Below are 15840 nucleotides of genomic sequence, written 5' to 3'. Positions count from 1 at the left end.
CTGGAGGGTTACCCAGAAACTCAACTGGACTCGCCACCCGAACACAGTGGCTACAACAGCAGGCTAGAGGTTAGGAATACCCTGGCGAGTAACTCACCTTCTGACTGCCCAAAGCCTGTCCACTATCTGCAAGGCACAAATCAGGGATGTGATGGAATACTCCCCACTTGCCTGGACGATTGCAGCTCCAACCACACTCAAGAAGTCTGACGCCATCCAGGACAAAGCAGCCCACCTGATTGGAGCTGCATCCACAAACATCTACTCCTTCCACCATTGGTGCTCAGTCTGGATGAACCACTGCTGCCAGAGGCTGGATTTCCATTGATAGTGCAGCAGTAAGAGAAAACTTTGTCCCACCTCAAACACTGTCCCTAGAGTGTGGGCAGAGCTTCTCTGTGCGCCCGAAGTCATTTCATCTCAACCAGACCATATCTTTATATTGAGTGTCTTTTTTTATTCATTCGTAGAATCAAAGACTCCCTAAATTGAAGATAGAAACCATTTAGCCCATCAAGTTCACTGAACCTCCAAAGAGCATTCCACCTCACCAACACCCAACCTCTCCCTGTAACCCTACATGTCCCATGGCCAATCCACCTAGCCTGCACATCTTTGGACTGTGGGCGGAAACCGAGCACCCAGAGGAAACCCACGCAGACACAGAGAGAACAAGCAAACTCCACATAGGCAGTCATTCGGAGGATATGTGCAGATTCATTCAGAAAGACAAGGACAATGCAAACAGATTTACCCCACCCTGCCCTGTCTTTGCTGCATCCCAATTCCCTAGTTTTGTGGGGTTTTTCACATTTGGGACAGTTCAGCTGTGAAAGCCCAGGGATGTGCACCTTGAGCCATCTGTTTGTTCCAGAGCATGGTTCCACAACTTCTGCGGTGAGTTACATATCTGAAGTTATCATCAGTGAAACACTTGTTGGTTCACTTCTTGTCTGAGTAATTTAATTGAGTCAGAGTTTTGTACTTTTATTTGCAAAATATAAGTACATGGATGTAAGTATAATATAAGTACTATGGCAGGGATGGAGTTTAAAAACAGGGAGACTATGCTGCCGCTCTATAGGGTCCTGGTGAGGCCACACCTGGAGTACTGTATGCAGTTTTGGTCTCCTTACTTGAGAAGAGATATACTAGCACTGGAGGGGGTGCAGAGGAGATTCGCCCAGTTGATTCCAGAGTTGAGAGGTTGGATTATGAGGAGAGACTGAGTAGACTGGGATTATACTCATTGGAATTCAGAAGAATGAGGGGAGATCTTATAGAAACATATAAGATTGTGAAGGGAATAGATAAGGTGGAAGCAGGGAGGTTGTTTCCACTAGCAGGTGAAACTAGGACTTGAGGGCATCACCTGAAAATAAAGGGAAGCAGACGTAGGACTGAGGTCAGGAGGAACTTCTTCACCCAGAGGGTTGTGAATCTGTGGAATTCCCTGCCCAGTGAAGCGGTTGAAGCTACCTCGCTGAATGTTTTTAAGGCAAGGCCAGATAAATTTTTGAACAGTAAAGGAATTAAGGGCTATAGTGAGTGGGTGTGTATGTGGAGCTCAGTCTCAAAAAGATCAGCCATGATCTTCTTAAATGGTGGGGCAGGCTTGAGGGGCCAGATGGCCTACTCCTGCTCCTAGTTCTTATGTCCCTATGTTTTATGCCCTTACATCCTCATGCTCAGCAAAAATTCCAGACTCTTATCCATGCCCTTCAGACCAACTTGCCTGTAATGCTGGGAATTCAAATCATTGTATGTTAATAGTATTAACTCAGAGCTACCTCTGGGAATATACACCCCAACCTCAGCTTTCCAGCCTCCCTTGCCCCTCCTCCTGCCGTGAGCCACTCTGCCCCCATTGCCCAGCTGTTTTGCAAACAGAAGGGTTGATCAATTTAGCTGAGAGTTAACATGCGCAGTCAGTGATGCTTTGGTGTAATTATCTATGTTCACCACCTGGGGGAAGATCTGTTAGAGTAGATTAACCAAATTGCACATTTCTCATTCCACTGGTTTGATTCGAATGAAGCCAGATATATTTTGTCACGAGTGAGAGAGGCACTTTAGCAGTTACTTTCCCCAAGGAGTGAAGAGGAATATTGAATGCATCTACATCATGCCACTGAATCTTTGCTGAACAAATGCAATGAAATGTGAAGCTGTAACTATTTTCACTGATGTCTTACCCTCCTTCCACAGGGTGACCGAGGTGACCCAGGGCTACCTGGACAGTCCATCACTTTTACTGGATCAATTCCCAAAGGTGCGAGAACTTTCCTTAGGTACAGAGAGGCATGAAATTTGTTTTCCAGCAGCAGCACAAACTGAGTAACAGGGAAACAGCTGTCAGATTTATAGCCTCAAGGTGCAGTAGAGGTGTTAACACTGGGCTAATGGTCCAGAGATCCAGGCTAATAGTAGATGGTGAAAATCCAGAATTTAAAACGCTGGCTTAATGGCCACTATTGTTCTGAAAACCCATTTGGTTCGTTAATGACATTTAGAGAAGGAAATCTGATATGCATACCTGGTCTGGCCTACTTGTGAATAATAAAAAGGTCCAGAATGAGGCTAATCAGCTTCTTGATATTGTTTCTTTGTTTTGGCTCATGGCTGACCTTCATTTCTGTCCCTTTCACACACCTTTGTTGCATATTGATCTTCTTATGTAACTAAAATTTAGTTACATGTTTCAGTCATGAGCCAGGTAGCCTCCAGTATACACACATTTTTGTGGAAGAAAGTTTTGTTTTTCCAAATGTGGTTGAACCAAAGTCCTGTACCACTGTAACATGACCTGCCTACTCTTGTATTCAATGCCCTGTCCAATGAATGAAAGCATGCCATATGTTTTCTTGACCACTCTATTGACCTGCGTTGCCACTTTAGGGCACAATGGACCTAAACACCCAGATCTCTCTGTGCATCAGTTTTCCCCAGGGCTTTTCCATTTACCACATAGTCCGCTCTTGAATTGGATCTTCCAAAATGCATCACCTCGCATTTGCCTGTATTGAACTTCATCTGCCATTTCTCCACCCAATTCTCCACTCAACCTATGTTCTGCTGCATTCTCTGACAGTCCCCTTCACTATCTGCTACTCCACCAATCTTAGTGTTATCTGCAAACTTGCTAATGAGACTATCTATACCTTCCTCCAGATCATTTATATACATTACAAACAACAGTGGTCCCAACATGGATCCCTATGGAACACGACTGGTCACAGTTCTCCATTTTGAGAAACTCCCTTCCACTACAACTCTGTGTCCCCTGTTGCCCATCCAGTTCTCTATCCATCTAGCTAATACACCCCTGGACCCCTTGCAACTTCACTTCCTCCATCAGCCTACCATGGGGAACCTTATCAAACACCTTACTGAAATCCATATATATGACATCCGCAGCCCTTCCCTCATCTATCAACTTTGTAACTTCCTCAAAGAATTCTATCAAGTTGGTAAGACATGACCGTCGCCGCACAAAACCATGTTGCCTATCACTAATGAGCCTATTTTTTTCCAAATTTAAATCGATCCTATCCCTCAATATCTTCTCCTGCAGCTTCCTCGCCACTGACATCAGGCTCACCGGTCTATAATTACCTGGATTATCCTTGCTACCCTTCTTAAACAAGGGGACAACATTAGCAATTCTCCAGTCCTCCGGGACCTCACTCATGCTCAAGGATGCTGCAAAGATATCTGTTAAGGCCCCGGCTATTTCCTGTCTCACTTCCCTCAGCAACCTGGGATAGATACCATCCAGACCTGGACATTTGTCCACCCTAATGCCTTTTAGAATACCCAATGCTTGCCCCCTCCTTATGCCGACTTGACCTAGAGTAATCAAACATCTATCCCTAACCTCAACAGCCAACATGTCCCTCTCCTCAGTGAATACTGACACAAAGCTCTCATTAAGAATCTCACTCATTTTCTCTGACTCCTCGCATAACTTCCCTCCTTTTTCCTTGAGTGGACCAACCCTTTCCCTAGTTACCCTCTTGGTCCTTATGTACGCATAAAAGGCTTTGGGATTTTCCTTAACCCTGTTTGCTAAAGATATTTTATGACCCCTTTTAGCCCTCTTAATACCTCGTTTTAGATTGGTCCTACTTTCCCAATATTCTTCCAGACCTTCATCTGTTCTCAATCCCCTAGACCTTACGCATACTTCAGTTTTCCTCTTTGCTAGTCTCACAATTTCACCTGTCATCCATGGTTCCCTAATCTTGCCCCTTCTATCCCTCATTTTCACAGGGACATGTCTGTCCTGCACTCTAATCAACCTCTCTTTAAAAGCCTCTCATATATCAAATGTGGATTTACCCTCAAACAGCTGCTTCCAATCTACATTCCCCAGCTCCTGCTGAATTTTGCTATAGTTGGCCTTCCCCCCTTTAACACTCTTCCTTTAGGACCACTTTCGTCTTTGTCCATCAGTATTCTAAAACTTATGGAATTGTGATCACTGTTCTAAAACTCACAGAATTATGGTCACTATTCTAAAACTTACAGAATAGTAAATAGTATGAAAAGTTCTGAATATCCACCTCGCTTTAGCATTGAAAAAAAGTCATTTCTTGGTCTCACTTGTAAGAGATTTCAGAAAGCTGTTCATTTCAAGAGGAAAACTTTACTTCCAATTAAGTGAAATTTCAATTTCCTGGGCATAATGCCTGGGGTGAACTCTGAACATTGAACCTGCCTTTTAGTGGTGGGATAGGAAGCTGCATTTAATGTGAGATGTGATTTGTGATTTGAGTCTTCCCAACCCAAAGGTGCATCCTACTGGAAGCACAAATCGCAAACTAAAATCTGTCAATCAAGTTTATTAAGAAATAATCAACACAGAAGCAATACTTTGCTAGATTACAATATTTCATTCAATCACTCAAGACAATCAAAATAATAATGTTTGCAGTTCTCTGAAATCCTCTTAATAATGTGTTTATGAAGAAGGTAGTCTTCTCCATCCAGTGATCATATGTACAAACAGAGAACAACGTCCAAGACAACAATCAAAAACTTACTCAAAGATAGTGGGAACTGCCAATGCTACAGAATCTGAGATAACAAGGTGTAGAGCTGGTTTAACACAGCAGGCCAAGTAACATCAAAGGAGCAGGAAAGCTGATTTCTGAAGAAGGGTCCAGACCCAAAACGTCAGCTTTCCTGCTGCTCTGATGCTGCCTGTCCTGCTGTGTTCATCCAGCTCTACACCTTGCAAGCAAAAACTGTCTTCTTAAAAGCCAATAGGACAATGTGGCTGAAGACATTTTCTCGGCTTGAGTCCCCAGACAGATTGTGTGTCTGATAATGAGGGTCCTACATGTTACTGTCACAGGTGGGGGTCCATGAGAAATAACATGATATAAATCACAGAAATTCTGTCAAATTGGAAAATTGATCTGTTGATCCAATGGAGTTATAGTGACCAAAATTAAATCAGCATCAGTGAGACAGTTTACCAAATTTATGATGTCAAAAGACTGAGAATCGAGGTGGAAGTTGTTGGGGGTGGTGTGTGTGTGTGTGTGTGTGTGTGTGTGTGTGTGTGTGTGTGTGTGTGTGTGTGTGTGTGTGTGTGTGTGTGTGTGTGTGTGTGTAAGGGACTAATGTCAAAGGTTTTGCCTCACATTAATCCCTGGACTGAAGAGGAGATTTTTATTCTTATCCATTTCATTTCTTTGTAACCTGTATGTTCTCTCTCCTGCTGTCAGGTCCCAAAGGCTGGCAAGGTCTAGAAGGAGACCATGGTCCCAAAGGGGAAGTAGGCCCCCATGGCCCTCTGGGTCCCCCTGGTCTCGCTGGTGAAACGGCTCCATTCCGAGGTACATTCACAGATGGTTTTCGACTTTCCCAAATGTGCATATGTGAGAAAGAAAGACCTCCATTAATTGGGTCAGTGTTTCCAGTCAAATAAGATGCCTCTTCAGAACTGAAGGGAGGTAGAAATGCAATGGATTATCTACCATCAAAAGGTGGGGGAGAGAGAGGAAGAACAAAAGGGAAGGCAAACGATAGGTTAAAGAAGAGAGATTTAGTGACGAAAATGTTGCGGAGCAAGGGGAATGGCTGTACTAAAGAAACAAAGCATTGTGTGAATTGCAGAATAGTCATCGACCCTGTCCAAAAGCAAATGCCTGAAAAAGAAGACAAAATCAGAGTTGAAATGGGGCCAGTGTCCATGGAAGTGAAGTGTTGAACTGAATGCTGAGTCTAGAAGGTTGTTAAAATCTGGCTGAAAGATGGTATGCTGTTCCTCAAGCCTACATTGAATTTCACTCTGATTGTGCTTCCCTTGCTCTCTCACCAACATATGCCATTCTTCCAGTGTGTGACCCAAGAGTTTTCATGTTGATTCAAAATTAAATATTTGACTAAGTACATTAGAAATAGAGTGAAAAATCCTAATTGATTTTTGAAGTTTGTAGAAGGTATTGTGTTAGGGTAACATTTTAGATACAATCATCAGATAAAACAAATATTAGCAGGCACTTGGAGAGTTTCAATTAGTTAAGGAAAATCAGACCAGATTTGTGAAAGGCAAACCAGTGTTTGATCAATCTAACTTAATCCTTTGATGAATTAACAGAGATTTGTGCTGAGAATGTGGTGATTATAGTCCATTTGGATTTTAAGGAAACATTTTACGGGTTACCAGATAGAAGGCTGGTTAGCAAAATTGAGACTCATGGAATTGGAGAGTCAGTGTCAAATTAGGTAAAACATTGGCTGAAGGACAAAAACTCAGCAAGTCATTCTTTTCCACACTGGAGAATAGTAGACAATGTTGTTTCCCAAGGGCAGCGCTAGGACCACTGATTATTTTGCTGTATATTAATTGACTCAGGCATTGGGATACTTCAAAACTTGCTGATAATACGAGACATTGAGCAATGGCAAACAACGAAGATGATCTGAATTATCCACTACAAGCAAAAATAGTCTAGCAGAATGGAAGTCAAGTGGCAGATGAAATTCAGTTCATTGTAATGTAAGGTAGTGCATTTTGGCAGACGGGATAAGGAGTGACAATATTTGGTGGAAAGGAAAAGTTCTCAAACATTTGAGGCACTGAGGAAGCTGGGGTGGCTTGTGTTTTTGGAAGTACCTGTGAGGATGGCAGGATGTATGCAGAGGGTGGCTAGAAAAGCATGTGGGGCTTTGGTTTTCATCAAGGGAGATATTGAGCATAGATGTGATTTTGGCCTAATAGGTTGGCACAACATCGTGGGCCAAAGGGCCTGTACTGGGCTGTACTGCTCTATGTTCTATTAAGTCTTCAGGAGTACTGTGTCTGGTCCTGTTCACCCTGTTGTGGGAAGGATATTACTAAGCTAGAGTGTGTTCAGAAAAGATTTACAGGGTTGCTGTCAGGAATGGAGGGCTTGAGTTGTAAGAAGAGTTTGGATAGGCTGAGAGTTTTTCACTGGAGCATAGGAGTTTGATGGTCGACCTTATAAAGGTTTAGAAAATCATGAGGGGTATAGATAAAGTGAATGGTAGGTGCCTTTGCCCTAGGATTAGGGATTTCAAGACTAGGGGGCATACTTGAAAGGTGAGAGGTGAAAAATTTTAAAAAGGCATGAGGGACAGTTACTTTTTATACAGAGAGTGGTTCTTGTGTGGATTGAACTTCCAGAGGAAGTGAGGGATGCGAGTTCGGGTACAATGTTTAAAAGACATTTAGATAAGTTCATGAATAAGAAATGGGATATGGGCCAAGTGCAGGCAGGTGGGACTAGTTTAGTTTGGGATTCTGGTCAGCATGGACTGGTTGGACCGAAGAGTCTGTTTCTGCGCTGTATGACTCTATAACTATTTACTTCAGGAAGTTGTGCTGATATTTATAAAACTCCGGGTTTGATCACGAGTAGAGGCTTGTTTCCAGTTCTAGTTAGCACACTTTAGGAAGGATGAGAGGGTCCAGAGGAGATTTACTGGAGTGGCTCAGGAATGGGTGATTTTTGTTCCAGGTTGAGGTTTGGGAATTTGGGGTTGTTCTGCAAGGAGCAAAGCTGTTTGAGGGGAGATTTAACAGCAGTGAACAAGATTATGATGAGATTTGATAACATAAATAAAGAAAGCTGTTCCCATTTACTGAAGGTACAAAGACTAGGAGAAACTGTTGAGATTTTTAGCCAGGGATACCATGAAGATGTGCAGTCGAAACTTTTGGCACAGCGACTGATCACAACCTGGAAGTTGCAAACACGAGAGTGGTGAAAGTGGAAAGTATCGATGGTTTGAAAGGGAAATTGAAGGATTTAAAACTAGCCGATCAATGAGGAACAAAGTGGGGAATGGGACAGTCTGGATTGCTTTGCAGGAATCTGACCTTCTACGCTACAAGTGAACTTGGAACGGATGCAAAATCTGTAATCAGTTTTTGCACACTCTGATACATGCACACTTACACACACTCACACCATCACAAGCACTCAGATAAACTCAGTGGTCAGTATGGCTGGAAGGAAGTTAACATCATTCACTCAGTGGTGTCAGAAGCGGGGGATGGCAGAAATTAAGAATGAGAAAGCAATGGGAAAAATTGAGTGAAATATTAATGTTCTGTATCCGTCTTTCTCAGGTTACCCAGGATCACCAGGATTACCGGGTCACCCAGGACCTAAAGGTTATAAAGGTGATCAGGGCTTGCCAGCTGTCCAGGGCGGATTCCCAGGATTTCCAGGAATATCAGGTCCACCAGGTCCACCTGGACCTCCAGGGCCAATAGGCTCCACAGGTCAGTTCCTATTCCCCACCACGGCAAAGCTGGGCGTTTCAAATCAGAAATTAAAACCTTCACCTTGTCAATGACAAACTGTCCTCTGGTTTCATCCAAACAGAGCTCATTGGAGAGGCAGGAGAGAAAGGTCAGATAGGGTACCCTGGCCCAAGAGGAAGACCAGGCGACAAAGGTAAGGCACAGAGTTAAATACAGTGGGGACACATCAAACACAGGGAGAGGGGGAACATGGGGATGCAGGGAGCATGAGGATGGGGTAACACGAGGACGGGGTAACACGAGGACGGGGTAACACGAGGACGGGGTAGCACGGGGAAGGGGTAGCACGGGGAAGGGGGAGCACGGGGAAGGGGTAACACGGGGATGGGGTAACACGGGGACGGGGTAACACGGGGACGGGGAGCACGGAGACGGGGAGCATGGAGACGGGGAAACATGGTGATGGGGGAGCACGGGGATGGGGGAGCACGGGGACGGGGTAACGGTGATGGGGGAGCACGGGAAAGGGGGAGCATGGGGACGGGGGAGTACGGGGACGGGGGAGCATGGGGATGGGGAGCACGGAGACGGGGTAACATGGTGATGGGGAAGCACGGGGACGGGGGAGCACGGGGATGGGGTAACGGTGATGGGGGAGCACGGGGAAGGGGGAGCATGGGGTCGGGGCAGCACGGGGATGGGGGAGCACGGGGGAGCATGGGGAAGGGGGAGCACGGGGATGGGGGAGCATGGGGATAGGGTAACACGGGGACGGGGAGCACAGAGAAGGGGTAACATGGTGATGGGGGAGCACGGGGACGGGGGAGCACGGGGACGGGGTAGCACAGTGACAGGGTAACACGGAGACGGGGTAACACGGTGATGAGGTAGCACCGGGAAGGGGGAGCATGGGGAAGGGGTAACACGGGGACGGGGAGCACGGAGACGGGGTAACATGGTGATGGCGGAGCACGGGGGCGGGGGAGCACGAGGACGGGGTAACATGGTGATGGGGGTGCACAGGGAAGGGGGAGAACGGGGATGGGGAGCACGGGGACGGGGCAGCACGGGGACAGGGTAACATGGTGATGGGGGCGCACGGGGAAGGGGGAGCACGGGGACGAGGGAGCACGGGGACGGGGGAGCACGGGGACGGGGGAGCACGGGTAAGGGGGAGCACGGGGACGGGGGAGCACGGGGACGGGGGAGCACGTGGAAGGGGGAGCACGGGGACGGGGGAGCACGGGGAAGGGGGTAACACAGTGATGGGGTAGAACAGGGATGGGGTAGCACCGGGAAGGCGTAACACGGGGACGGGTACCACGGAGATGGGGAGCACGGAGAAGGGGAGCACGGAGACAGGGTAACATGGTGATGGGGTTGCACAGGGAAGGGGTAACACGGGGACGGGGTAACACGGGGATGGGGTAACACGGGGAAGGGGTAACACGGGGACGGGGAGCACGGAGACGGGGAGCATGGAGACGGGGAAACATGGTGATGGGGGAGCACGGGGATGGGGGAGCACGGGGACGGGGTAACGGTGATGGGGGAGCACGGGGAAGGGGGAGCATGGGGACGGGGGAGTACGGGGACGGGGGAGCATGGGGATGGGGAGCACGGAGACGGGGTAACATGGTGATGGGGAAGCACGGGGATGGGGGAGCACGGGGATGGGGTAACGGTGATGGGGGAGCACGGGGAAGGGGGAGCACGGGGAAGGGGGAGCATGGGGTCGGGGGAGCACGGGGATGGGGGAGCACGGGGGAGCATGGGGAAGGGGGAGCACGGGGATGGGGGAGCATGGGGATAGGGTAACACGGGGACGGGGAGCACAGAGAAGGAGTAACATGGTGATGGGGGAGCACGGGGACGGGGTAGCACAGTGACAGGGTAACACGGAGACGGGGTAACACGGTGATGAGGTAGCACCGGGAAGGGGGAGCATGGGGAAGGGGTAACACGGGGAAGGGGTAACACGGGGACGGGGAGCACGGAGACGGGGTAACATGGTGATGGCGGAGCACGGGGACGGGGGAGAATGAGGACGGGGTAACATGGTGATGGGGGTGCACAGGGAACGTGGAGAACGGGGATGGGGAGCACGGGGACGGGGGAGCACGGGGACGGGGGAGCACGGGGACGGGGCAGCACGGGGACGGGGCAGCACGGGGACGGGGCAGCACGGGGACGGGGTAACATGGTGATGGGGGAGCACGGGGACGGGGGAGCACGGGGACGGGGGAGCACGGGGAAGGGGGTAACACAGTGATGGGGTAGAACGGGGACGGGGCAGCACGGGGATGGGGTAACATGGTGATGGGGGAGCACGGGGAAGGGGGAGCACGGGGACGAGGGAGCACGGGGACGGGGGAGCACGGGGACGGGGGAGCACGGGGACGGGGGAGCACGGGGACGGGGGAGCACGGGGACGGGGGAGCACGGGGAAGGGGGAGCACGGAGAAGGGGGAGCACGGGGAAGGGGGAGCATGGGGACGGGGTAACACAGTGATGGGGTAGAACGGGGATGGGGTAGCACCGGGAAGGCGTAACACGGGGACGGGTACCACGGAGATGGGGAGCACGGAGAAGGGGAGCACGGAGACAGGGTAACATGGTGATGGGGTTGCACAGGGAAGGGGGAGCACGGGGACGGGGGAGCACGGGGACGGGTACCACGGTAACGGGGGAGCACAGGGACGGGGGAGCACGGGGACAGGGGAGCACGGGGAGCGGGGAGCACGTGGATGGGAAATCATGAGGAAGGGGGATCACAGGATTGGGGGAACATGAGGATGGCGGAACACAGGGTCAGGAGAACACAGGGATGGGGAGCACGTGGTCGGGGGAGCATGGGGTCAGGGGACCAGGGGTCAGGGGACCACAGTGTCAGTGGATTACAGGGACAGAAGGAACACAGGGACGGGGGCACACGAGGTTGGGGGAACACGGGGATGTGGAGTCATGGGGACAGGAGAACATGGAGACAGGGGAAGCATGGAGACGGGGCAATACAGGCACACGAGGAACTGAGGGACAGGGGTACACAGGGACAGGAGGAATACGGGGAGAGGGGGTATGGGGAGATGGGAAATACGGGGACAGGAGGAATACGGGGAGAGGGGGCACAAAGTGGGGGAGCAGAAGGTCAGGAAGAACAGTGGCTTGCGGGAGCACAGGATCGGGGGAACATAGAGACTGGAGGAATATGGGGAGATGGAGAGCACGTGGTCAGGGGACATGGGGCCTGGGGGGGCACAGGGAGAGGAGAACATGGGGAGAGGGGAACACGGGGACAGGGGAACATGTGGTTGGGGGAGCACATGAAGAGGGGGATCACGGAATCAAGGGTAACACAGGGAGAAGATGAAATGGAGATGGGGGCACTTGAGACAGGAGGAATATAGGGAGATGGGGAATACGGTGGGGGAATGTGGGGACAGGGGAACATGAGGTCGGGGGTGCACAAGGTGAAGGGGAACAAGGTGTCAGGGGGAGCACGGCGAGAGGGGGAACATGGAGACGGGGAGAACATTAAATTCCCACGATGCATTAGGGACATTTAAGCGACTCTTGGATAGGCATATGAATAAAATGAAAGGTATGCAGTTTAGTTTGATCTTAGAGTAGGATAATAGGTCGGCACAACATCGTGGGCCGAAGGGCCTGTACCGTGCTGTACTGTTCTATGTTCTATGTTCTTACATAGAGGGTGAGGTGGGGGGATCACTGGAATGAGGGGAACACAAGGAACAGGGGAACACAGGGACAGGGGAGAGTGGGAACTCAGATACGAGGGAGAACAGTGAGAGGGGGATCTCAGAGACTGGGAGAACATGGGGAGAGGGGGACGCAGGGAGAGAAGGCAACATGGGAATGGGGGAACATGGGGAGAGGGGACAACACGGGGATGGGTAACACAGGGAGAGGGAGGAACATGGGAACAGGTGGAACATGAGATGAGGACGTACACAGCAGACAATTCAGCTTTTTGTGCCGGTGTTTATCCTTTTGAAGGGTTAATCAATGAGCATCACTCCCCAGCTCTCTCTCTCTGCAGTCCTGTATGTGTCTTCTCCTTCATTATAGCTACACTTCCCTTTTCTCCATCATCCTATCAAATCATGCAGTGCAAATCTCAACAACTCACTGTGAAAAGAAGTCACACCCACATCTTCCCTTCTGACAGTTTCACCAATTGCCTCACCATTGTTTAATAACCCTCTTGCCAGTGGAAATACTAATTTACTATAACCATATTCTCGTTAATTTCCAACACTTCTACTGTCTGAACCCTCGCCGGGACCAACAGTGAGGGGCCCAGAATTCAGCAACGTTCTCCAGTTGATTTGATAAACAATATTTGCTCTAACTCTGAGGAACCTTCTATTTCTTCTTCATAAAGACATGATCCCTTTAAAATTGATTATCACCCATAAGTGTCAGATTAATGCATTATAATATAACTGATGAGATTCATATTTCTGGATGCCCATGAGGAAGGTTATTGTGCAGAAAATGTTTTTATTCATACTCCCATTGCAGATGGCCTCCTGATTCTTTGTGTCCCTGACAAATGTAAAGATTTTGCCTTCTTGTGTTTTGTGTATTTTTGGTGGTGGCCCTTGGCTTGAAAAGCCAAGGGTTGCTGAAGGATTTTACTGTAGATTTTGATAGCAAGTATAACCTGCCCCTCTTTGTAAGTACTGTTTACAGTGCTTCCAGTTCAAACAGCAATAGATGGTTGCAGATGAGCTGGAGGCAAGGGTTGTGTACAAATGGAAAGTCAGCAAGCAACATGTAGCTGGTTGGTTTGTGGACTAGCAACCAGATATTGATGACCAGGGACTTCACCTGCCACAACCACACAATTGTGGTTAGAGCATCTCTAACCACACAGCTTGTGGTTAGAGATGAGATAAGAATGAGCCATCAGATCTTCACAAGCTCAGAAGCTGGTTTCCAGCATCCGATCCCAATGAGGCATACAAGTCAGGAATTGTGAGGTTCAAATGCTGAGTCAGGACCACTGTAAGTACTAAGTTTGGATCTACCAATCAGTCTTGATACTGTATCCCCACTTATGTCCACACCTCACTGTCATTAGAGGAGTCAAACTCTATCTTTCATTTCTCTGTTTATTCATCTATTACCTTCCAGCTCAAAATTTTCGCCAACTTACTATCTGTCCTTCTTTTACTCAGCATTTGATTTGTTCTGACAAAGTAAAGTCTCCACAAATCAATTACAAATAATAAATATCAGTTTGGGAAGAGGTCAGGTTTTAGAGACTTTAGGTTTACCAGGATGTTGCCAGATATGGAAGGTTTGAGATATAAAGGAAGGCTGGAGAGGCTGGGAATGTTTCACTGGAGTGTAGGACGTTGAGAGGCGACCTGATAGAAATTTATAAGATAATGGTGGGCATAGACGAGTTAATGGTAATTGTCTTTTCCCTAGGATGGGGGATTTCAAGACTAGGTAGCATATTTTTTAAGATGAGAGGAGAGAGATTTGAAAAAGACATGAGGGCAAAACTTTAAACACAAAGGGTAATTTGCATGCGGAATGAACTTCCTGAGAAAATGGTGGATGTGTATACAGTTACAATGTTTAAAAGACATTTGGCTGAGTACATGAATAGGAAAGTTTTGAAGGGATGTGTGGCAGGAGCAGGCAGATGGGACTGGTTGAAGTGTGAGATAATGGTCAGTGTGCACTATTTGGACCAAAGGCTCTGTTTTTGTGTTGTATGAGTCTATGACTGGGTTGTGAGAGAGGACGTATGGGGGTGAAGTCTGCGTTGCAGTGAAGGACTGTGTTGTATGTGAGGATTCTGCTTGCTGTCAAGCATAACAAAGGTTCATGCCTTATATCTGAACAATAATTATACATTCTCTCAATCCTTAGTGAAGAATCCCCTTATCTCCACATTAAGGCTTCTGGCTCAGCTGGCACAACAGTCATTTTCCATTTGGCAAATTTCTTGATATTTGCTTAATGCTATTTCCTTCCATTAATGTCTCGCCCAGAGACTTTTAAAACAAATTTCTGACACAGCTCACTTATTACTTGACGTGGGTTCCCTTAACTCATGCCTTCAGCAGCTTTGTAGGAATAGCTTCCCGTCTTACACCTCTGCAACTTTTTGTTTCTGGATATTTCTCCTCATTAACTCATCAAATGCCAGGGCTCCTCTCGAGCCCCCAACTGCGAGGACACCATTACCATGAGCACCTCTATTTTAATGGCCATCTTGTTTCTGAATGATCGACAACAAAGTGTGGAGCTGGATGAACGCAGCAGGCCAAGCAGCATCTCAGAAGCACAAAAGCTGACGTTTCAGGCCTAGAACCTTCATGGCCTGCTGTGTTCATCCAGCTACACACTTTATTATCTTGGATTCTCCAGCATCTGCAGTTCCCATTATCTCTTGTTTCTGAATGATACTGCTTTTTCTTCCTATTTCTCTCTCTGGAGGTTGAAAAACTTTCAAGTCAGCAAGAAATGTGACTTGCTAGACATTTAGCTGAATTCACACAGCCTCCGGTAAGTGCTATTTTAGATTCAACATTCTGAAAGAATTTCTAGCCTTTAAAAAAACACATGCTTGATTCCCCAGAATCGAAAAGTCAATTTTTCCTCCTCCTTAGAACCCTAGTTTATAAATAATGATAAATATGTTGTGAACCCTCATGACATCGTGCAAGCCAGTGCAAAATCATGAGATTGGGTGGAACTTAACCCTTTCAGAACCATTGCCAGTACAATAGTAAGAACTGTACTGCTGTTGAGGGCTGCGTTGCTGGTTGCTCTGCTGGAGGACTGGTAACAGAGAGGAACATTGATTACAGTATGTTTGCATTAAAGGTTATGGTCTGCTGTCTTCTTATTTTGCTCCAGACTTGTGTCTAATAGGAATCATTGGGGGGCTAGGTCAGACATAACTGCGCCTGCTTTCCATTCTGCAGGATTCTTCCCCCATTGAGCATCTATCATCAGGAAATCATGAAACTCACAGTTCAAGCCAACATCACTGTGCTCCTAAGCTTCCACCACTGAACACTGCACTCTGTATTCTTTTCAATGAGAGC

The 15840-nt window shown here is 48.0% G+C and overlaps 1 protein-coding gene across 1 annotated transcript in view; it reads left to right on the top strand.

Moving 5' to 3' along the window:
* Window positions 1-15840, top strand: part of LOC125453227 (collagen alpha-2(IV) chain) — a 195852-nt gene that overhangs the window by 114121 nt on the left and 65891 nt on the right. Inside the window, exons 18-21 of the mRNA XM_059646445.1 lie at window positions 2209-2272; window positions 5736-5846; window positions 8609-8764; window positions 8868-8939. Coding sequence (XP_059502428.1) covers window positions 2209-2272; window positions 5736-5846; window positions 8609-8764; window positions 8868-8939 — 403 coding nt within the window. The remainder of the gene's footprint in view (window positions 1-2208; window positions 2273-5735; window positions 5847-8608; window positions 8765-8867; window positions 8940-15840) is intronic.

Source organism: Stegostoma tigrinum, chromosome 6 (genome assembly GCF_030684315.1).
Source record: "Stegostoma tigrinum isolate sSteTig4 chromosome 6, sSteTig4.hap1, whole genome shotgun sequence".
In the NCBI taxonomy this organism is placed as follows: Eukaryota; Metazoa; Chordata; class Chondrichthyes; order Orectolobiformes; family Stegostomatidae; genus Stegostoma; species Stegostoma tigrinum.
The sequence above is the reverse complement of the archived record's forward strand: the minus strand, read 5'-3'. Positions and strand labels throughout refer to the sequence as shown.